The following is a 23,956-nucleotide window of genomic DNA, read 5'->3' as shown; positions in this document are numbered from 1 at the left end:
AGCTTTAAAAGAAAGATGGAAGGAACATTTGGGTCCCATTAGACATGCAGATACGAAATCCAATCGCTGCAATATGCTTTAAGGATTTACATCAACTAGGTCAGATCCGTCAGATTTCCTTCATAGGTACTGATCATATACCAGTACACCACAGAGGTGATGATAGGGAACATAGATAAAGACACAAAGAAAGCTAGTGGAAGAATTGTTTACAATCTGTGAAATATGGTTTGAATATAGATCATGAAATGTATGCTACTATATAAACATTTGTGAGGGATTACAATTATGAACGATTTCTCCTATTGGTTAGGTTCTGCATTTTACGTCTCTAACACGGTCATCTTTTGACTTAATGAAATAGAGGTTTTGTGATCTATCCTCTATATACTTATTACACTGCTACTGAAATATGCCTTTGACTGTATACTGTGTTTTTGATTTGGATATCCTCTTGAATATAGATCTCAATTTCTTTATGATTTTTTTCCTTTCTGCTTTTAATTTCTCAGCTTTCCTTTTTTTCTCATCAATTTCACTTCTATAGAATTTGTAACCAGTATGCCAAGTGACCTATATGTCAAACGTAGACTGTACTGCCCTGGTGTAGGAAGCTAGCTCTTTATATAGTGGACCAAAACGAGGTACACTGTGTAAAGAGTCCAGGCAACCCTTATCGGTTTACAGAGGCAAAAATTAGAACATTAAATGCTATCTTTTGTGATAGTGTGGGCAAGCAGTTTAGGCTTATCAGAGGGTGGTGTTAAACATTTGTTGTACTTAAAGATGCAAAAATGAGACACCCACGCAAGAATATATCTGAGACCAATTTACAAAATTAACTCTTATTTTATATACATTTTGATACCAAAAACGTTGTCATCAATTAAGTACTTTCTAAAATATGAATTTTTACAGGTAAGTAAATAGTTCACTTAAATGCGAGTTTACGCAGCAATGCTTCCCTATAGGAAAAAGGCATATGTTGCATTCAGCATTTTTGCGATTGGTTTCTGGAGGTCTCCTTTGGAACTTAGGGCCGTAGCAGCCTAATTACCTGCCCTGGCACCAGGGTGAAGATGTGCTAATTGTGTTGGTAGCTGTGTGCGTGAAACCGCGGAAAGAAGGGGGCCACGCAGAAACAGGCCGCAGAGAGGGACAAGTCCGGAAGTTTCCAAGAGGAAGCTCGGGTCACAAGGGTCCTGGGGACAAGGGGGCACAGCGGTTAGTCGGTACCTGAGCTGGGGCGCTTGGGTGCAGAGTGGAAAGGTTGGCTGGGCTCTGTTTGTCCTAGGGCCTTGCAGTTGTCGGTCTCCGCTGGTTGCTGCAGCATTACTTGTATGTTCCTTTTGTATTGCTCTTTCACGTACAGCATTTGTAGCACAATGGACTGTGCTCCTATGATTGCAATATATGACTGTTACAAGTTCGAAACCGGCTTAGGTCTGATTAAATATTTTAGATTTATCATATTTTTTCCCCTACAATTTGCTTTCTGATGTGTGGCATAGATTAGGCATCTATGCACTAATAGCTACTTGACTTTGTGACATGCTATTTATTTCATTGTCATTATTGCTTTGTTTCTAATTATTGGAGCCTGTCGGAACACTTTTTCATGTCTAGTCACAGTAGCATAAAGGATTGGTCTCGGAGCATCTAAAAGCATGTTCTAACAAAGCTCAACGATTCGAAACCCGCTTGGGTGTGATGTTCTTTGGTGTTTTCAATTTTGAAACAAACAACATTTTTATAACAATGTTTCTTATTATTCATTCCATGGTTCTATTTTCCAAATGTTGCACTGTTTCGTGTACTGAATTAAAAAATACTATTTTGCCTATAACCATCTTGCTGTATATACATGTTATACTTCATTGCTTGTAATACCTATATTCCTAGGATTTGTCGACTAGATTTTTGCAGTTTGTTGTTCTCCCTGCAGGATGCATTTTACCTTTTGCTTGAGGTTATGCGATTGGCTCATCAAAACTTTTTTCTCTCTCTGACAGAGAGCTGAGAAGTTGATATTAATTAAGAAGTAACTGGTGTAGTGACGAATATAAGATCCACACAGATGTTTAACTTTGTTTGGAGAGGTGGCTTGCAGCAGGAACGCTGTCAGACAATAAAGAGTAAGTTGTGTTCTTTCCATTGACCCAGTTTTTTATTGTTGCTTCGTTGTTACAATTTGAGCGATATATTGTTTCTTTGTTTCTTTTCAGAAATATTTGACAAATTTGAATAAATTGGTGCACTTACAAGAGCATTTATATTTGGATGTGCTTTATATGGACTGTGCTACTATACTGATGGACTCTCTAAATATTGCGTGTTGGTGAGTACCGGCATGAAGTGACAATTCAGGTGTATTTCTGTTATGATCACCTCCTTTTATTGACATTTACTACAGAATCACTTTAATGTAATGTGCACATTGTAGCTCTAAGTATGCTAGAAGATTTAAAAATCTTATTGGTGCACATATAAAAACATTTATATCTGTGTGTGCTTTGAACGGACAGAGCTATTATAGCGACGGACTCTTTGAATATAGCATGCTGGTAAGCGTCGTTTTGTTTTGCACTTACGTGAATACTTAAACTTTATGCTTCTGTTTTTTTGGCTCCCGTCTGCTTGACGGGCATGTATGTTGGTATGTATGATGTGTGGTTGTTACTCTACTGTTCATGCAAATTGAGAATTACAATTATTTTCTGGGACTCATGGGGGTTGGTCGGTAATTCTGAAGATTATCTATTTTTGCTATGCAGGAATGTCTTCTATGAATTATACGCAACATCGAGCCTTGTGTTTTTTTAAATGAGCCTTGAGTTTGGCTTTTTTATTTGAGAGTAAGATATGGATTGCTGCTATAGGAACACGGCTACATGTGTATTTATTTCTGTGGCCTAGACATAAGATTGCGTTTGGTGTTATTATTTTCCAGGTCCTCGGAGAGATTATACATTCTATAAGAGTGTTTACTTACCATTGCTTTGGTTTAGTTTGAGTGCATATGTCTTCTTCGAAGTCCTTTTACTAAGTGTTTAGTTGGTGACACATTACCTGTGGGCATTCACACCATGTTAATGTTGGGTATTTTTTAGAACTCATCTTTGGTTCGATCCCACACAATTTCAAGAGCTGAGCACCCAGTCCTCATTTTTCTACTTGTGTATCCACTGGTGTTGTTTTGTATTCAATTTCGTTTTGGTCTTTGCATGTCCTTGGTTTTCTCTTGTCTTTGTTCTTTCAGTAATATCTCATGCCCTTCACGGTGTTGCTTTAATATGGTATGAACACAATTTTTCATATTAACAGTTAAAGACTGATTATCTTGTTTACAGAGATCATGAGTACTTTACAATGGGTAATATTGAATTTTGATTGTGTTCCTCATTGCATAGCTCAAGTGCTTTTTTTATTTTGTAGTGGTCCTATGCTATAATTCATTCACTGTATTACGACTTGAGTGTTCAAGGTTCACTTTTTTGAGTAGATGTGAAATTATTAATGTAACGTTTTCGCTTTCATATATATATTTTTTCCTCATCGTCTGGTCATCAGCCCTGAAGAAGCAGATTTGAATTCTGCAAATCACGTGTTGGCAACTGCAGTGCTTATTTTATTAAGTCTACATGAGCACAATATTGTAATGATTGTAACTATACTGAACCTATGTTTGATTTGTGAATTATTTCTAATAAAAGGATTTTATATTAATAACATACTTATGGTGTACTGTGCATTTGTAATGAATGTCTGACTCCCCACTACTTCTGTTTTTGGCTCCATTTTCTAAAAATGAGTTCGAGGGACTCTCGCAATAGTCCCTCGTACACAACCGACCAGATACCTATATATTTTTTTAACCTTATAAACACTACTGAACGTATTTACATCAAAGTTAAAAAAGCACAATCTGCGTACCAAGGTCTAGCTACCTGCTAAATGTGCTGTAATTTTGTTCATAAGTATTTGCTGTAGATCTATCTAAAGAAGTCTATGAAAAATGCATGGGGACTTTGTGTTTTGAACCTCCACCCCCCTTTTTTCTCTGCCCACGCTTGATAGATCAACCCGTAACATTCCATGCACACACTAATCAAAAAGTAGCATCTTTTTGGAAAGTATCATAGAGAGTTGTTAAACGGTGCCACTGGGTTATACACACACACACACACACACACCTGATCTCTAGCATGAACAATTAAAATTACACGCTGATGGTATCTAGATTCCTAGCCATCTGGAGAACAGCATGAAAGAGAAAATGAGAGCATGTGTACATTGCTGGGTGACTTTATTAAGATTAATTTCAATTGGGAGCAAGTAGGAATGTTGAGTTTGGGGTCTAAAGAACTGTAATTTAGAATCCTGTTTAATAGTATAGTCGGACTTTAAGTCTAAATTCTGAAAATGCCGCTTTTAGAAAGTTAAACACACAAGATGATGGACGGTATGTTGCCCAATAGCAAAACATTCATCCCCAGTCACAGATCTGGGTTTAACCCATCGTTATTTTGCTCACCAAGCCACCCCAGTTCAGACATGGCCATATGCAAATCAGTCTTGACCCTGTGCCTCATGGGAACAGTCCAGACCGAACTGCCAAGCCATGTCTTCCCTGGACCGGAATCAAGCATCCTAGGACCGGTTCCTGGCTATCAGCCTTCATCAGCCAGGATAGCTTGACTCCAGCGGCCTAGTGAGCACGGGACCCACGTCTGGGCATACCCTTCCCTCATAGGGTGAACATCAAAACACACAAGATGATGGACGGAATGTTGCCCCATGGCAAAACATTCACCCCCAGTCACAGATCTGGGTTTAACCCATCGTTATTTTGCTCACCAGTTCAGACATGGCCATATGCAAATCAGTCTTGACCCTGTGCCTCATGGGAACAGTCCAGACCGAACTGCCAAGCCATGTCTTCCCTGGACCGGAATCAAGCATCCTAGGACCGGTTTCTGGCTATCAGCCTTCATCAGCCAGGATAGCTTGACTCCAGCGGCCTAGTGAGCCCGGGACATACCCTTCCCTCATAGGGTGAACAACAAAACACACAAGATGATGGTCGGAATGTTGCCCAATGGCATAACATTCACCCCAGTCACAGATCTGGGTTTAACCCATCGTTATTTTGCTCACTAAGCCACCCCAGTTCAGACATGGCCATATGCAAATCAGTCTTGACCCTGTGCCTCATGGGAACAGTCCAGACCGAACTGCCAAGCCATGTCTTCTCTGGACCGGAATCAAGCATCCTAGGACCGGTTTCTGGCTATCAGCCTTCATCAGCCAGGATAGCTTGACTCCAGCGGCCTAGTGAGCACGGGACCCACGTCTGGGCATACCCTTCCCTCATAGGGTGAACAGCAAAACACACAAGATGATGGACGGAATGTTGCCCAATGACATAACATTCACCCCAGTCACATATCTGGGTTTAACCCATCGTTATTTTGCTCACCAAGCCACCCCAGCTCTGACATGGCCATATGCAAATCAGTCTTGACCCTGTGCCTCATGGGAACAGTCCAGACCCTACTGCCAAGCCATTGATTCCCTGGACCGGAATCAAGCATCCTAGGACCGGTTTCTGGCTATCAGCCTTCATCAGCCAGGATAGCTTGACTCCAGTGGCCTAGTGAGCACGGGACCCACGTCTGGGTATACCCTTCCCTCATAGGGTGAACAGCAAAACACACAAGATGATGGAAGGAATGTTGCCCGATGGCAAAACATTCACCCCCAGTCACAGATCTGGGTTTAACCCATCGTTATTTTGCTCACCAAGCCACCCTAGCTCAGACATAGCCATATGCAAATCAGTCTTGACCCTGTGCCTCATGGGAACAGTCCAGACCGAACTGCCAAGCCATGTCTTCCCTGGACCGGAATCAAGCATCCTAGGACCGGTTTCTGGCTATCAGCCTTCATCAGCCAGGATAGCTTGACTCCAGCGGCCTAGTGAGCACGGGACCCACGTCTGGGCATACCCTTCCCTCATAGGGTGAACCCAGATCAGTTGACTGGGGGTGAGTGTTTGTATTGTCAACGCTCCGTCCATCCTCACCTTTTTTCTTTGTTCGCCCTAAGTTGGCAGGGTATGCTCAGACGTGAGTCCCTTGCTGACTTTGCCACTGGAGTCAAGCTAGCCCGGCTGAAGACGGCTGTAATGCCAGAAACTGGTCCTGGGAAGCTTGATTCTGGTCCAGGGAAAACATGGCTTGGCAGTTCGGGCTGGACTGTTCCCATGAGGCACAGGGTCAGACTGATTTGCATATGGCCATGTCTGAACTGGGGTGGCGGAGTGAGCTAAAGAACGGTGATGGATAAAACCCAGATCAGTTGACTGGGGGTGAGTGTTTGTATTGTCAACGTTCCGTCCATCACCACCTTTGGTTTTACTTTTAGAAAGTTGGCATTTTCCTGTCCCAACAATTTGGTGCCTGCTGTCTGTATTCTGGTCAAGAGACTAGGAGTAGCTGCCAGTTGGTCTGTGTATTGCTCCCAGAGGATGGGCCATCTCATACTTGATGGGGGGCAGAGCGGTCACCACACTGGCACATCACAAAGACTCTGCATAAGAAAACTCGCAAAGAGGTTTACACTAGTCTTTTGTGTCCCCAGACAGGCTGGGGCCAAGGCAGGGGGCAGGAAATTCCAAAGCACCTCTTGGATGGAACCTCCAGAACCTTCTCCTACTTCAAAGCTAAGGAAATCGGTATCTTGCAGGAGGCAAATATCAAAGTCTGAGTCTCACAGCACAGACAATGTCGCTAATTGTTTAGTGGAAGCATTTATGCCTGTTCTATTTAGGCTTAGTACTTTAACCATGAGGTCAAGGTTGGGAGGGCTTGTAGTGTGGCTGTAGATAGGAAAGTGACCATGACCTAGGTGAGACATCGACATTCCAGGTATTGAATTGTACGCTCAGTGGTGGTTTCCTGGGTGGGGAAAACAACAAGGGCAGAACTAACTCACTCAACCGTTACCCCTATGGAAGTGGTACATACATATTGTAAGGTGGTCATGTCAAAGAAAGGTATAGTCTCTCTGTATTGTCGCGACTCAGAACTATCAAAGTAGCATGTCACCAATCTGGGCGAGTGGTGCGAGTGTCCCCAAAACAGAGAGCAGCAAAGCAGTTTAGGGAGCGAGGAGTACTCCATGGCAGTCTCCTGATCCAAGTGTGTGTTTGCTCTATTGGGATCACTATTCCGGTGAGGAGTTTTGATTTTGGAGCAGATGGACCACTGCTGAGCATTCACAGTGGCTTTCACATGCTAAGGGTGAGGGGGTGTTTTTCCTGGTGAATCTCCATGTCCCATATTTCCTATGGAAGAGTGAATCTTTGAGGGGGATCTCCCAGGCCCAGTATGATACTGGGCCTCATTCATAGGGTGAATTGTATGTATTTCCATGTCCCACAAAAAGGTTAGATGGAAAGGGCGCCCCATTTGTATTTTACTACTTTCTCTTGAAAAAATGTGGTAGCCACCCTAAGTGATCATCTTTGCTGGAGCGTGATGGGTGAAAGGTCTAGGTTAACATGTCTTGTGGTGAAATAGTGAGCTGGGGGCAGGGGTGGGGGGGTGAAGGGAATCGCATTCTGCGCATGTGATCAAGATCAATGACTGTCAGCCTCGTCCCAAAGTATTTGACTGAAAAGGAATGTGAACTAGTCCTCTGCAGTGGGGGAGCCCCTTTTATTTTTATATTAAAGTACCATGATTTGTTTTCTAAGTCTTCGAGATGCGTTTGCAGCACAATATTTTGTACCTGTAGCTTAAGTAGATTTGCATCTGCAGTTGTCGAGTTCTTCTTCTTAGGCGTATATGTTGTCCTCCAGTTGTGCAACATTTGACCAATCTCTGACATTTCTTCCCTGATTTCTTTGATATCTGTGGCCATGTCAACTCTGAGCAGCAAAGTCTTCCCTTATTTTCGCGAACAAGGTTTCCTTGAAGGACCTGGTGATCGACGTGTCAGGTACTGCCTGACCATGGCTGGAGTTTGCACATCTTGTATCAGAGGGTCCACAGAAGGTGCGTCTTGCAGGGATTCCACTTTTTTAGATGATACTTTGGTTAACATGTCCTTAAGTGTGGGGTGTTTCTTAGCCCTGTGTGCTACCATTGTATAGGAGTGTACCACTCCACACAGTCTGTCCCTGCATCTTGTTGCCATGGGTCGTGAAATTCCCTGCCCCGGCAGGGACCCAGCCAGGCACTGGCTAGGTGGGCCACAATGTACAGGCCTGCTCAGGGCTCAGCATTGTTTGACCCTATAAGACGATCATCGACGCATGTGGTTGGTTCAGGTTGGTGTCTGCAGGATTTGTCCCTCTGTCATCCATGGCGTGGACCAGCAGTTGGGTGGTCCACAGCTGATGGTCTGTACAAGGGTCAGAGGCGCAGCACCAACCATCATGCCCTCCGGTTTCTCGCCTTATTCCGTATGCTCTCCTCTCTGGGTGGAGACTGTACCGTACTAAATCGGCACCAGGGTTCTGAGCATGGTAGCTAGGTCCCCCTGCATGCCGCTCAACAGTGTGCTTATCGAGGTGTGGGTCATCGCAGTGCCCTGGGGGGCTTCAGCAGTGTTTACGGTGAGGTCTGGGAGTAGGACAAAGGGTACCTTCCCATTTTGTGGGCCGCTGGACACCAGGGCTTGTCCTGAGAAACAGCACATTCCCTCCCCCGACCCAACCGCTGCGTCAATTTGACTGTAGGCCCTGGGCCCGACGCATTATGCTGGTGCGGGACGTTTCGGATGGTATAAATGCAGCACGTTGAGGGTGTAGTTTCTTCATGCCTGAGGCACAAGGATCCGCTGTTGAGGGTTGTTCACATTCCCTGCAGGTTGTCATCAGGCTGGGCTATTTGCCTAGCGTTGTTAGCTGCAGCCTCCATGTTGGAGCCAGCCTCGAAAGCCGTTCGTCGAGTCGGGTCCACTTCTCACAGTATCAGTAGCCCTTGGGTAGTATGTCATTGTTCCCTCCCCTCAAGAGAGTTTCCCCCACTCAAATCAGCAGGGAGGCTTATTTGATAGTGGCCCGGGCTGGTAGGTCATGGAGTCTAGCGGCAGCAAGTATTGAGGAGCTCCTACTCGCCCACTATCTTGGTCACAACCCGAGGTAAATACATTTGATGTAAAATGTTATCTTTTGCTGCAGTGTGCTTCAGTGACAGTCATTACAACCAAAGAAAAGATGAATGACTTTTGGGCGTATGAGAAATATGGTTCCTGCATATTGCAGCGAGCTCACTGGGTGGGTATCTAAGTTTACCCAAGTACTAGAATCTCAAATTATGTAGCCTGCCTTTTCAAAACTGAATTCATTTTTTTTGCTAATTGGAGTAAGTTAACAATAAATACAGCATTGTCGTAAATTACTAAGGACAAATTTTGAATTATCTAACATCACTATTTGTTTAATAGGCAAGCTGTCTGTGACCAGGCTCTCCGAAATACCATTTTCTAAACAGCCACATGCACAGAGCCCTCATTCATATCATCCCTGTAATGCGGTGAGTGACAGCTTCTGTAGCAAAATAGCATTGACAGTAAGCTTTCTTTAAACATAAAATAAAAGTATGTGGAATTAGTTTAGCATTGCACTATAACAGAGTTACCTTGAGCTTTGTTCCAACACCATCTGTACCGGACACCAGAATAGGATCAGTATAACCTGCTTCTTTTAGGTCAAAGAGACCTGCAAATCCACCCAGCTCAGGATTGCAGCCTAACAAACATGAAAAAGAAACAGGCTAAAACCTAGTGAAAGAATAATATATAAAACATGTTTACAGAAGGGATAAACATTATTAAACTACGATCCATACAAACCATTCATTCAGTGTTAATGCTGGGAGAGAAAGATTAGGAAACCTTGTTGCCTCCCTGAAAGAAAAGCAACATATGGCTCCAGAAAACTGAATGATGGAATGCAAAGCTTTAATTGTTTCGTTATAAATGGGTCTAGTGTTTCACAAAAGTGTGGACTGAACACCATGTAGCGGCACGCCAGATATCAGACAAGAAGATGCTCTGGACAACTAGCTGGGGGAGTCTTGACCTAATGCACTTCTGTGGATATATTTTTGACAGAGCATGGCAGATCTTGTTACACAGCACAATCTAGCCAGAAATAATATGCTTCTGAAGAGTCTCCATGTTATTCTGCCTTGTAAAGCTCAGACAAATGAGCATCTAAACAACACAATATGATCCTATCTAAGTAAAGGCTGACAGCCGTCTTAGGATCGAGTTGCTGCAATTGCTCCTTGTCCTGCAGGGATGAGGAGGAAAGAAATCTGCAAAGTGATGTTAAATGGAGAAACAACTTTGGGAAGGAAAGTTATACAAGTATGAAAAACAAATATCAGGGAACAGCATAATGAAAGACAGATTCACATACGGTGCATGAATATCACAGACATCTTGTTCGTTGAGAATGGCAGTGCCACAAAAAAGATAATTACTATATTCAGATTCTGCAGATGCATTACAAAGGGAAAAAGTGGCAAAAGATAACTCCATGCTTTCATGAAATGTAAAATCAAAGACGATTTGAACATTGAGTTCTAGTATAGCACTGGAAAGCTGAGAGCAGCCACATAGCCCTTCACTGATCCCAAGACAAGTCCTCGACTAGATAAGTAAAAAACCAAAACATAATACATTAGAAGGTTTGGCCTACCTCTTTTTTTAAGTTTAAAATGCTTTATTTAAGGAATAAAAGCAATGAAAAACATCATTACAAAAAAAGAAATGAGCAGGAAATAGCATAACAAACTTAGAAAAACAATATCCTATAAATATAAACTGTACTTAGTAACAAGAGCATTTTTTGGAAAGAATTTTAACTGAGGACGAAAAGAAGAAAGAGGAAGAGAAAATAAAAGAGAAACAAGAGAGAAACAAGGAGAAGAGGCAGAAAGAAAAGAGAAGAAAAGGAAAAGAAAAAAGGAAAGAGCATCAATAATAAAATTACAATAAGAAATATGTAACAAATAGGAGATAAAATCAGCATAAATCAGGTTAACTTTCTAGACAAAAATGTAGTGAGGGGTAACCATAGTGAGTCTCTCTTGATTAATAAGGCGGTGGAGCTAGCGTAAGCTCTGTCCATTCTATGATGATGACATAGTAAGTTCCCACAGGCTTGATAAGAAATTTTAGAAGTATCCTTCCAATTAACAGTAATACATTGAAAGGGAATTGCCAAAAAGAGGTTAATAAAAGGAGAAACCTCCTTAAGATCAGCAAAAACAGGGGAAAGACTACCCAGGAAAATATGATGAAAATGAAAGGGAACATCAAGTTGGAGGATAACGTTGAGTTTATTCCAAATAGTGGTCCAAAAGGTGTTTGTCAAAGGACAGTGAAAAAACATGTGTAGTAAGTCTGCCTTAGCATGAGGACATGACCAACATTTAGGGGAGTCTATCGAATGGAAACGATAAAGGTCAGAAGGGATCAAAAAGAGTCTATTATAAAAATAATATAGGGTTTGTGTTGTACTAGCAGAATGGGAGGTAGTGTGGATCTTAGACCAAAGCAATTCCCAGGTATGCATGGGGAGGTCTAAGCACAAATCTTTTTCCCATTGGAGTTCTAAGGGGGATTTAACTCTTGTAGTCTGGGGATGAGATAACATTTTGTAAATGGTAGCCGCCTTGAATGGAGTGGAAAAATTAATAGTGATAGGGGGAGGAAGTGACTGGTCAGTGGAGGTAACCGGAACGGAAGGCACAGATGTGTAGTGTCGAGTGAGGACATCAGTGAGAGCATTATAACGAGAAGCATAATGTGAGGGAAAATGATATAGAGATTGAAGAGTAGAAAAGTACATAAAAACATCATCTTTCATCGAGTGTTGAGGGGTCATGATACCCTTATCAATCCACTCCTTCCAAAACAAGGCGCGATTATTAATCTTAAAAAGTTTATTGTACCAGAGAGGAATATTAGTAGAGCTAGAGTGAAGAGAGGGATGAGAACGTAGTGAAGAAAAAGCTAAAGTCTTAGAATGAGCAAAGGTAGGAAAGGAGAAACGTTTTGGAGGTAAGGTTATGAGGAGGCCGGAGAGAATGGAAAAGGGAGAGTATTGAGCCTGTTCTAAAGAGCTCCAGGCAGTGCAAGAAGAGGAGGTAGAATCTGAAAGGAAAGTCCAGATTTGTTTCAAAGTGAAGGCTGAATGATATCTTTTAAGGTTGGGAAAATTAACCCCCCCGGAATCTTTAGAAAGTTGGAGTCTAGCGAGTGATATTCTGGATTTACGGTTGTTCCACAAAAACTTAATAAGTATAGAATTAATGGTACGAAAGAAAGTGTTAGGAAGAGAAATGGGAAGCATAGACAGATAAAAATTAATAATAGGGAGAAGCATCATTTTAATTGTGGCCAATCTGCCCCACCAGGAAAGAAAAAGGGGAAACCAGCTATCGATGAGGGCTGATGTTTTCTTGCAAATTTCAGCAAGATTAAATTTAACAAGATCCTTGGGATTATTACAATATAGAACACCAAGACATTTGATATGAGAGGAGGACCATTCAAAGCCGGAGTCTGAAAACAGAGGGAAGACAGAATTTATTGAGGGGTAAAATTTCAGATTTATCGACATTTAACTTGTAGCCAGAAACAGCAGAATAACTGCTCAATAAAGAAAAAAATTCTGGTAGCGAGACGGATGGGTTGGAAAGGAAGAGAAGGAGGTCATTGGCGTAAGCCGGGAATTTAATATCAACATTTTCAAAATGAAAACCGGTATACAGTGTGGAGCGTCTAATGGTTTCAAGAAAGGGTTCCAGGACAAGAATGAAAAGGATGGGGGAAAGGGGGCAACCCTGCCTGGTACCGCGACGAAGAGGGAAGTTACCAGACTGACAACCATTGACCCAGATTTAAGTGGTCGGAGCAGAATATACCAGTTTAATAAAATTAATAATAGTGGGGCTAAAACCATGCCATCTCAGGGAGCCAGAAATGAAGTCCCAGCTAACCCTATCGAAAGCTTTCTCAGCATCTAGGATGACAGCTGCAAGAGGGGAATCAGATTTGGATGCTAGGTGAATAATATTAAGCAAGGTGCGCGAGTTATCAGTAATTGAGCTGGCCTACCTCTTTACAAGAATTCAGCAAACCACATGAACAGACTTTATACATGTGCTTTCAAGGTGAATGCCGTGACCTCCAGGGGAATAAGGAGTAGTTTCTGTCCTGTAACTCCAGTTCTGTAGTAGGGGTATCTCTGTTATAGTCATAATCTAGTGAATAGTCCCGCCCATGTGCGTGGACCCCGGAGATATCAAAAATAATCTCTTACAGTGTCAAAAAATGCAGAAAAGCATAGACACTTAAGAGAGAATTTAAAGACAGATAATGCAGCCTAAAAAGCTACACTGTCCAGTACTTCAACTAGAAATTCCACCATAAAATCCACAAAACAGCAAAAAAGCCTGTACAGATTTCCCTTGCTTTAACAGCAAACTCCCTCAGGAATGATAGAGAGAAGAACCTGGACAGACAAGCCCCATAGGCTGCCATTATGTGGCTCAGAACAGGATACTGTGCCTTTAAGAGAATCTTCCAGAACCTTCTCCCAGTATCCCAGAATGCATAGCAGGTCCAACTTACTTTCAGTTCTTTTTGAAGGCCTAACACGCCAGACCTGTAGCATTCCTTAAAGGAATATGTCTCTCTCCACCGGGGAGGAGGGCGGGCGCTTATGACTATAACAGAGATACCCCTACTACAGAACTGGAGTTACAGGACAGAAACTACTCCTTCTGTAGTAGGGGATCTCTGTGTATAGTCAAAATCTAGTGAATAGAATGGCAAGCCCATCCCCACACCAAAGCGGCAGTGGAGAAAAGAGAATCAACACCACTATTGTGCGAACAGATTTCGCAGCGAAGCCTGTCCAACCTGAGCATCCGCCCTAGCATCAGAGTCCAGGCAGTAATGCTTAGCAAAGGTATGAACCGACTTCCAAGTGGCCGCCTTGCAGATTTCTGCAATCCGAACATTACGGAGCAATGCTGTCGTGGCAGCCTTGCCCCTGGTGGAATGAGCCTTAGGATTACCTCCTAAGGTCTTATTAGCTTTTTGGTAACACAATTGTATGCAGGACACAATCCACCGCGAGATGGACTGTTTAGAGATAGCAAGACCTGTCCTGACTGATCCATAATTGATGAACAATTGGTCTGACCTACGAATATCCTTGGTTTTATCCAGATAAAATTTCAACACCCTCCTAACATCCAGGGAATGCAAAGACCTTTCCGCTGGAGAGGAAGGATTCTGAAAGAACGTAGGTAAAGTTATAGTCTGGTTGATATGAAAATCAGAAACAACCTTGGAAAGAAACTTAGGGTGAGTACGCATAACAACCTTAGCAGCATGAAATACAGTATAAGGTTCTTGGCAACACAACGCCTGAATTTCACTCACCCTGCGGGCCGATGTAATGGCCACGAGGAACGCCGCCTTCCAGGACAGGTGCTGCAACAAAGCCTTATGAATAGGTTCAAAAGGCTCCTTCATCAATCTGGACAACACCACATTCAAGTCCCATGAAGGCGAAGGAAGCCTGACAGGAGGGAACACTTTCTTCAAGCCTTCCAAAAAATCCTTGATCACAGGGATCTGGAAGAAGGAAGTCTGTGAAGGGCATTTCCTGTAGGCAGTCAAAGCAGCCAGATGAACCTTAATGGAATGGACATTAAGGCCAGACTGCGCCAGATGTAGCAGATATGGAAGGATGACATCTTCCTTGCATGTCGTAGGGTCATAGTTCTTAGACTTGCACCAAATGCAAAACCTCTTCCACTTATAAGCATAGGAAGTCCGAATGGAAGGTCGCTTAGCCTCCTTCAGTATGTCCATACAATCCTCTGGGAGATTCAAATGGCCATATTGCACTATTTCAGGAGCCATGCCGCCAAACTCAAAGACGAGAGGTTGGGGTGCACCATCCGCCCCCCGAACTTCGCAAGAAGGTCCGGCCTGCACGGCAGCTTCATGTGAGGAAGGAGAGACCGGTGAAGCAGGTCCGTGAACCACCACTGTCTGGCCCATTCCGGGGCAATCAGAATCATCTTCGCCCTGGATTGGGAGAGCTTGATGAGAACCGCTGGAATCAGGGGAATGGGTGGAAAAGCGTACAGAAAGCTGTTCGACCAGTTGATCCATAACGCGTTCCCCAGCGTCCCCGGCTGGTAGTACCTGGAGGCGAAGTCTCGGCATTTGCTGTTTTCGGCGGTGGCGAACAGATCGATGTCTGGAGTGCCCCACCTTGCGAAGACTTCTCCCAGTACTTCGTCGTTTAGGACCCACTCGTGGTTTTCCTGAATCAGTCTGCTCAGCTCGTCTGCCTGAACATTCTGCACACCTGGCAGATGAGTGGCCGTTATCGAGAGTCCTCGAGCCAGAAGCCAATGCCAGATCGCCTGCGCCTCCTGAGACAGAATGCGTGATCTCGAGCCCCCCTGCTTGTTGAGGTAATACATCGTGGTCGTATTGTCCGGCTGTACAAGCAGAGAGTTGGTCCGGAAGGACGGTTGAAAAGCCTTCAGCGCCAAGTGAACAGCTCTGAGTTCCAGGAAATTGATGTGGTACGTGGATTCCGACGGGGACCACTTCCCTTGAATCTGCAGGTCTCCGGAGTGCGCTCCCCAACCCAGGAGAGAAGCATCCGTCACGATAGTCTGAGTGGGAATGTCCTTGTGGAAGGGAACCCCTCTGAGGAGATTCTCCACTGAACACCACCACTTCAGAGACTGAAGAGCATGTAGAGACAGTCGTATCTTGTCGTCCCAAGATCCTCTCCTCTGGTCCCACTGATCTTCCAAGCACTCCTGCAGCGGTCTCATGTGCAGCCGCGCATGCGGTGTCAGGAAGATGCAAGAGGCCATCGATCCCAGCAGAGAAGACACCGTCCTCACTGTCGTGGATGGAGCGGACATGAGAGCCTGAGCCTTCCGAAGGAGTGATAAACGTCGCTCTTCCGAAGGAGACACGCTTGCTGACAGCGTATCGATGGAGGCTCCCAAGTACTGGATGCACTGGACCGGAGTCGGGACAGACTTGGACATGTTGATGTGCAACCCCAGCTTGTTCAAGAGAACGCACGTCTTCAGGAAGTGTGCTTGAGCTTCCGAGAAGGAGGAGGCCTTGATCAACCAATCGTCCAGGTACGGGTAGACAAACACCTTGTTCTTCCTCAGGTGTGCCGCTACCACTGCCATGCACTTCGAGAACGTCCGGGGCGCAGACTTCAGCCCGAACGGAAGTACCGTGTACTGATAGTGATTGGTGCCGACTTGAAAACGCAGGAGCTTCCTGTGTTTGTGTGCAATGGGCACATGGAAGTACGCATCCTGTAGGTCTATGGCGCAAAGCCAGTCTCCCCGCTGCAGCTGAGGATAAATCTGATGCAACGACAGCATGCAAAACTTTTCTCTGCGAATCCATTTGTTTGCCTGTCGCAAGTCCAGAATGGGCCTGAACTCGTTCTTGTCCTTCTTGCGGACCAGAAAGAACCGGGAGTACAGACCTCTTCCTGTTTGAGACAGAGGTAGATCTTCTATCGCCCTTTTCCTTAGAAGGATGTCGGCCTCCGCCTGGAGCTCGCGCAGTTGATACTGCGAGCTGACCGGAGGAATCGATGGAGGAGGGCTGATGAACCGAAGACTGTATCCATTGCAAACAATATTCAGCACCCACTTGTCCTGAGTAATTTTTCTCCACTCGGCCAGAAAAAATTGAACGCTTCCCCCCACCGGAGCGGGTAACGGACGAAGGGGAAGTAACCGCTCAGGGTCGAGGCCCAGCCGGGCCCTTGTTCGCGGTAGAGGACTGCTGTCCACCTCTACCCCGCTGACGTTTCTGGAAGGGTCTTCTGTATTGCTGCTGTTGTTGCTGCTGCTGTTGTTGCCCAGAAGACTGTCCCCTTCCTCTACCCTGCGAACCCGAACCGTCGTTGGAACTGGCGGTAGGGTTTCTTTTCTTTGGGCTTCTCCAAGCCCACAGACGTCAGGGTTTCGGCCTCGGCCTTCATCCTGGCCATTTCGTCATCTGCGTGTTTCCCGAAGAGAGTGTCGCCGGAAAACGGCAAATTTGCCACTCGTTGTTGCGCTTCAGGCTTGAGCGACGTCAGCCGGAGCCAAGCATGGCGTCTCTGATTGATACCGTGGCAGTATCCATGCGCGGCCAGCAAGGATATATCCGCCGCGGCGCTGATGGCCTGGTTCGAAACCAGCATCCCTTCCTGGACTATCTCCATGAAGTCCTCTTTCCTGTCGCGCGGGACAAGGTCCGCAAACTGTTCCATGGATTCCCACAGTGCACGGTCGTATCGTCCCAACAACGCCGAGTCACTGGAGGCCTTCATCGTCGTGGAAGACGTCCCACACGCCTTCCGTCCAGCTGAGTCAATCCAGCGACTCTCCTTATCCGGAGGTACAGTGGAGGACGGGGAGGTAGCATGTAGTTTCCGAGCCGCCGTCACAATCACCGAATCCGGCACTAGGTCCTTCCGTAAGAAGGCCGGGTCCGAATCTGGAGCCCTGTACTTCTTGACAAGCCTGGAGGGAGCAGCTTTCACCACCGCCTGCGTAAGGAAGAGCTGTTCAGCAGGCTCGACCAGTCCTGGCACCAAAGGCAGTAGGGGGCGAGACAGGTGCTTCGTGTGCAAAGTCTCGAAGATCACAGAAGTTGTGGGCGTAGGGGCCGTCACCTTGATCCCCAACTTCGCCGCCCCTCTCAGGAGAACCTCCTGGAACGTGCCAATGTCATCTATCGGAGACACCCTCGTCTCCGGTGAATCCGACAATGTAGGTGAATATGAACGGGTCCCAGAGGCCGAACGGGACCTGGACCTATGCCTCCTATGGCGATTTCTGGATCTCGAGGAGGAACTGTGTCCACTCCTAGATCTATCTCTCCTCCCGGAGCGTGACCTCGATCTCCTGGGCCTGGGACGCTCCGCAGGCTTCCCCTGGCCGGACGTCTTGGGTTGAGGAGGAACCTTCGACTTAGGAGTCTTCTTCGGAGGTGTCGGAAGTCTGGGCATCGACACCGACCTCGGCGGAACCGGAGGAGGAGCACCCGGTACCGGGGCCTGCGGTCCTGACGGAAGAGCAGGTAGAGGAGGCAATGGAGGAGGAGTCGAAGCCCTCGGAGGAGGACCTCCAGGCAAAGGAGTAAGAGGAGGCGGCTTAACAGTCTTCCTCGGGGTATACACCTCTGAGTACGCCGTACCCGGCGAGCCACCATCCTGACCTGACTGCGGGGAGCCCCCCACAGTCCTCGGCCTGTCCTTACGACCCCCTGACGTCGACGACCGGTGTTCAGACGTCGACCGTGGTTCCTTCGACGTCAAGCGGCCCTTCGGCGTCGACCGTTCCACGCGCTTCGGCGTCGACCGGCTTCTATGCCTCGACGTCGACCCCGACCAGATGGACGATCCACGAAACCTCGACGACGGGCGTTGACTCCTCGACTGCAACCTCGACGACGATCTCTTCGATCGCCTCGACGTCGACCTCTTCGATCGCCTCGACGTCGACCTCTTCGATCGCCTCGACGTCGACCTCTTCGAGCGCCTCGACGTCGACCTCTTCGAGCGCCTCGACGTCGACTTCTTCAGCGCCGGAGACCTCTTCCGCCTCGACGGCGACCTCGCCTTCCTCGACGGCGGCCTCGACGATGAGGATCGCGACGATGACCTCGCCCTCGACGGCGAACGGCAGTGTCGCCTCGACGGCGAGCGCCGACGCCGGGCCCTCCGATGTCGTCCACTCGACGCCGACGACGAAGAAATCGACACCGGGTTCGACGGCGGCCTGTGTAAGTCCCTCGACGTCGACGGGCGACGTTTTCTCAACCCAGAGCCCTGGGGAGACTGGGAACTGGCCGTGGACCTTCCTCTCGACGTCGTGGTCAGAGCAACCGACCCAGACGGAGACCTTGGACGTTTGCTGGACTTCCTGCCCCTGGGGAGCCCCCCAGAGGCCTCAGCATGGGCAGTAGAAGCCCCTCCAGAACCACCTCGAGCCTTCAGTCTTCTTTCTTCAAGTCCCTGAAGTCTGATATTCCTCCTGTCCTTCAGGGTCCTGCCAGAGAAGCCTCTACAGATCACACACTCCTCTGGGATGTGGGAAGAGGGAAGGCAGAGGATACACACCTCATGGGGGTCTGACTTGGCCTTCTTCCTGGAGCACTCCGGGCATTTGTCAAATAATGCAGGCATTATGGACAACAAAAGAGTGCAGCAAACCAAGAAGAAAGACACCAAAGTACTTTAAAAGTACACAAAATCGAATTCAGTGAAAAAACACCAACAAAACCCTTGAAAAGGGAGAGCTCAATGCTCCAGGGTCCTGCTTGCAGGAGCCGGAAAAAAGAACTGAAAGTAAGTTGGACCTGCTATGCATTCTGGGATACTGGGAGATGGTTCTGGAAGATTCTCTTAAAGGCACAGTATCCTGTTCTGAGCCACATAATGGCAGCCTATGGGGCTTGTCTGTCCAGGTTCTTCTCTCTATCATTCCTGAGGGAGTTTGCTGTTAAAGCAAGGGAAATCTGTACAGGCTTTTTTGCTGTTTTGTGGATTTTATGGTACAATTTCTAGTTGAAGTACTGGACAGTGTAGCTTTTTAGGCTGCATTATCTGTCTTTAAATTCTCTCTTAAGTGTCTATGCTTTTCTGCATTTTTTGACACTGTAAGAGATTATTTTTGATTGCTCCGGGGTCCACGCACATGGGCGGGACTATTCACTAGATTATGACTATACACAGAGATCCCCTACTACAGAACATAAGAGCTCAGTTTTATCCTATGAATCTCCAAGAATGCAAATTGAATAGTCAGGAATGGTATGCAAAACATGGCTTATCTGCTGAGACAATAGATGCTCCCTGAAGTGCAATAATTGTGGTCACACAAGACGCACACAAGACGAGTATAGCAAGTGAGAAACAAAAGGAATTCGCCACCTGTAAAAATAATCATCCTAGACGAAGAACTTGCACTCATATGCTCGTCAACTTCTGGTCTGGGGTAGTGGAAGGAACAGCAGTTTTATTGGGTTTGGACAGAGGCCTGAACCACAAGGATCTCTTATGATGTGTGTTTCAAAAGACATTCTGGACCCTCAGAGGTGGGCGGTGGTGCCGGTCAATTTGTCTGTTCAGTAGCGGTGCCGTAAAAGGCTTCTACCAGGCAGCTATAGTAGGGTCAAGTAGCATCCCATTAAAACAGGTCTTTGATCTGTGGGGCCGCCCCACTGGAGGAGTGAGGGACGTGCGTGGACATGTTCCCAAGGGGGTGCTGATGCCTCTAAGCACTTGTAAATGTAGACAGCCTGGAAGGCAGACTTTGATTGTAGCCTTTACAAGCTACCTTCATTTACATCCCAGCGTTTCAACTGCATAAAACAAGCATGATAATTGTAATCCTGAACTCTGTGCTGGCGGGGTCAGAGAAGCGTCTAAAATGAACCAAATATTCTAAAGTAGTTTGTTGGGTTTTTTTCACCTGTAGACAACAGCATATGAAATAATGCACACGTTTAAGTGAAAAATAAGTGCAATTTAAAGTAATGGTGGAGGAGGCACTCTTTTACGTAATGTAATCTAGTTAGTTAATGAGATCACTCCAAATATCGGTCTGTGAGACCATATAGTCACAGAATTGAAATCTAGTTGGCACAGTTCGGAAGAGGTCCTTGTGCACATATAGTGCTAAGAAGTCCCAACAGGTAACAGTAAGCACTGTGAATATGGTAGTTATTATTTAAAATTGTATTAAGTACAGTATAATGAATATGCTACTTACCAGTATGCATCTGTTCTTGGCATGTAGGGCTGCTAACATTCATATCTTTTGCATTAGATCGCCGCCTAGTGTCCTGGAAGAGTCTTCGAAGTATCCTGAGATAGGTGGCTCCTCCCCTGGACTACAGTGCGCATGGACATCGGCTCCATCCCCAGATTGTTTTTAGCCATTGTGGCAGAGATGGAGTGTAAAGTGTAAAGGATGTCCATGCTAATGATTGAATGCAAGAGTATGTCTGCAGCTGCGACAGGCACCGGGGAGGAGGGTGGGCGATATGAATGTTAGCAGCCCTACATGCCAAGAACAGATGCATACTGGTAAGTAGCATATTCAGTTCGAGGCATGTGGGCTGCTAAATTCATATCTTTTGCATAGAATATATAGCAGTCCCTCCATTAGCGGCGGTTGCCCGTGCCAGCTGCAGAAACTTGAAAAAGTGTTTTGAGAACAGCCTGCCCAACAGCTGCCTGCTGTTTGGAATGCACATCAACACAGTAGTGTTTTGTAAAGGTATGTGGTGTAACCCATGTGGCTGCTCTACAAATGTCCTCTAAAGGAATGTTCCCCAGGAAAGCCATGGATGTCCCCAATTTGCGTGTGGAGTGCGCCCTTGGGGGTATTGTTAAGGTGCGTTTAGCCTTTTGATAGCAGATCTGGATGCACTTAACAATCCATCTGGCTATTCCTGCTTTGGAAATAGGGTTGCCCTTGTGCTGTGGCGAGAAGGCAACAAAAAGTTGTTTTGTCTTCCTAAAGTGTTGTGTCCTGTCAATATAGTACATCAACGCCCTCCTAACATCCAAAGTATGAAGCATTCTTTCCGCCACCGTTTGTGGGTTTTGGAAGAATGCAGGCAAGTCAATAGTTTGGTTGAGATGAAACTGTGACACCACCTTCGGAAGGAATTTGGGGTTAGTACGTAGTACCACCCTATTTGGATGAATTTGGATGAATGGCTCTTGGATTGTGAGCGCTTGCAGCTCACTGACACGTCTCAGTGACGTAATAGCAATAAGGAAAGCTACTTTCCACGTTAGGAACTGGAGTTCACACGAGTGTAGTGGCTCAAAAGGTGGTCCCATCAGCCTGGTGAGGACCACATTGAGGTTCCACACCGGAGCTGGCGGTGTTCTTGGGGGAATGACTCGTTTCAGACCTTCAAGGAAGGCCTTAATGGCAGGCACTCTGAAGACAGAGAGATGTTGCCTGTTCTGAAGATAAGCTGCTATGGCGGATAGATGTATCCGAATGGAAGTGTAGGCTAGATTGCACTTGTAAAGATGTAACAGATAGCAAATGATGTTAGGGATAGATGCATCTAGCGGGTTTATGTTATTGGCTGTACAGTGAAGGACGAAACGCTTCCATTTTGCAGCATAGCATGCTCTGGTAGTCGGCTTTCTTGCCTCCTTGATGATGTCCATGCATTCTGGAGGTAGGTGAAGGTAGCCAAACTCTAGGACTTCAGGAGCCAGATCGCCAGGTTGAGCTGTTGCGGATCTGGATGCTGAACGTCTCCATGGTTCTGCGTCAAAAGCCTGGGCGTGAGGCGCAGCCTTTGATGCGGCACCACCGAGAGTTCCAGAAACGTGGTGTACCATGCTCGGCGTGCCCACGTTGGAGCAACTAGGATGAGTGTCATCGAGTGCTGCCTTAGTTTTCTTGCCACTAGCGGTATCAGAGGTGCTAGTGGAAAAGCGTACGCAAATTTGCCTGACCAGTTCATCCATATCGCATTCCCCTGCGACTGTGGGTGAGGGAACCTGGCGGCAAAGTGTTGGCATTTTGCGTTTTCGTTTGTGGCAAACAGGTCTATCTCCGGATGACCCCACTGCTGGAAGTACGGGCGGAGTACTGATGGGTGTAACTCCCACTCGTGCATTTGATGGCTGTATCTGCTGAGGAGATCCGCCATCTGATTGTCCTTGCCCGGGAGGTGTTCTGCCATGAGGAAAATGTTCCTCTGAATGGCCCACTTCCACATGCTCTGAGCCAGATGAGACAGCTGTGGCGAGTGGGTGCCTCCCTGCTTTTGAATGTAGTACATCGCTGTCATGTTGTCCGTCCGGACTAACACTACCTTGTTGCACAGATGTACCTTGAAGGACTTGAGCGCCATGAAGATTGCCATCAGTTCCAGATAGTTGATGTGCATCTTCTGTTGCTGCGTCGTCCATAGTCCCTGCACTGTGTAAGTGAGCAGATGAGCTCCCCATCCCTGGAGAGATGCGTCCGTTGTCAGGATAATCTGTGGCACTGGCTCTTGGAACAGTCGGCCCTTGCAAAGGTTGTGTGGATTCCACCAATGCAGAGAGTTGTACGCCCGACTGGTAACCAACACTAGGTCTGTCAATTGTCCCTGAGCCTGTGTCCACTGATTTGCTAAGCACTCCTGGAGCGGCCGCATATGTAAACGTGCGTGAGGGACTATGAAGATGCAGGAGGCCATCATGCCAATCAACTGCATGAACACTCTAGCTGGAAGCGAGTGTTGTGGTCTGAACCTTTGGATTAGAGACTGCATGCTGTCTATCCTGACCTGGTTTGGCTGAGCCATGGCCGTCAGGGTATTGATCGTCGCGCCCAGAAACTGCCGGACATGTGCCGGCTGAAGGTGCGACTTTGGGTAGTTCAGCGAGAAGCCCAGATTGTGAAGGAGGTGAATGGTAGTTGACATGTCCGCGGCGCACTGTTGTTCCGACTTGGCTTGAACGAGCCAGTCGTCTAGGTAGGGGTAGACATGTATGTTCTGCCTCCTGAGGTGCGCCGCTACCGTCGCCAGACACTTGGTAAACACTCTTGGGGCTGTGGTCACTCCGAAGGGTAGGACTTTGAACTGATAATGCCTGCCTTGGATAGTGAACCTGAGGTATTTTCTGTGGGACGGGTGTAGTGGTATGTGGAAATAAGCATCCTTGAGGTCTAAGGTTGCTAAGAAGTCCCCTTGGTTTAACAAGGGAAGAATCTGTTGCAGTGTAAGCATATGGAAATGTTCTGACAGTATATACAGGTTGAGGGGACGCAGATCCAGAATGGGTCTGAGAGATCCGTCCTTCTTTGAAATAAGGAAGTACAGGGAATATACCCCT

At 46.4% G+C, this 23,956-nt stretch overlaps 1 protein-coding gene across 1 annotated transcript in view; it reads right to left on the bottom strand.

Moving 5' to 3' along the window:
* The window catches only part of GART (phosphoribosylglycinamide formyltransferase, phosphoribosylglycinamide synthetase, phosphoribosylaminoimidazole synthetase), a 257,909-nt gene that overhangs the window by 109,169 nt on the left and 124,784 nt on the right, over positions 1-23,956 (bottom strand). The window contains exon 13 of the mRNA XM_078656950.1: positions 9,651-9,760. Within this exon, the coding sequence (XP_078513076.1) occupies positions 9,651-9,760 (110 nt within the window). The remainder of the gene's footprint in view (positions 1-9,650; positions 9,761-23,956) is intronic.

The sequence above is a fragment of the Lissotriton helveticus genome, chromosome 8 (assembly GCF_964261635.1).
Source record: "Lissotriton helveticus chromosome 8, aLisHel1.1, whole genome shotgun sequence".
In the NCBI taxonomy this organism is placed as follows: Eukaryota; Metazoa; Chordata; class Amphibia; order Caudata; family Salamandridae; genus Lissotriton; species Lissotriton helveticus.
Note: the sequence above shows the minus strand (reverse complement) of the source record. Positions and strands in the feature narration are given on the sequence as shown.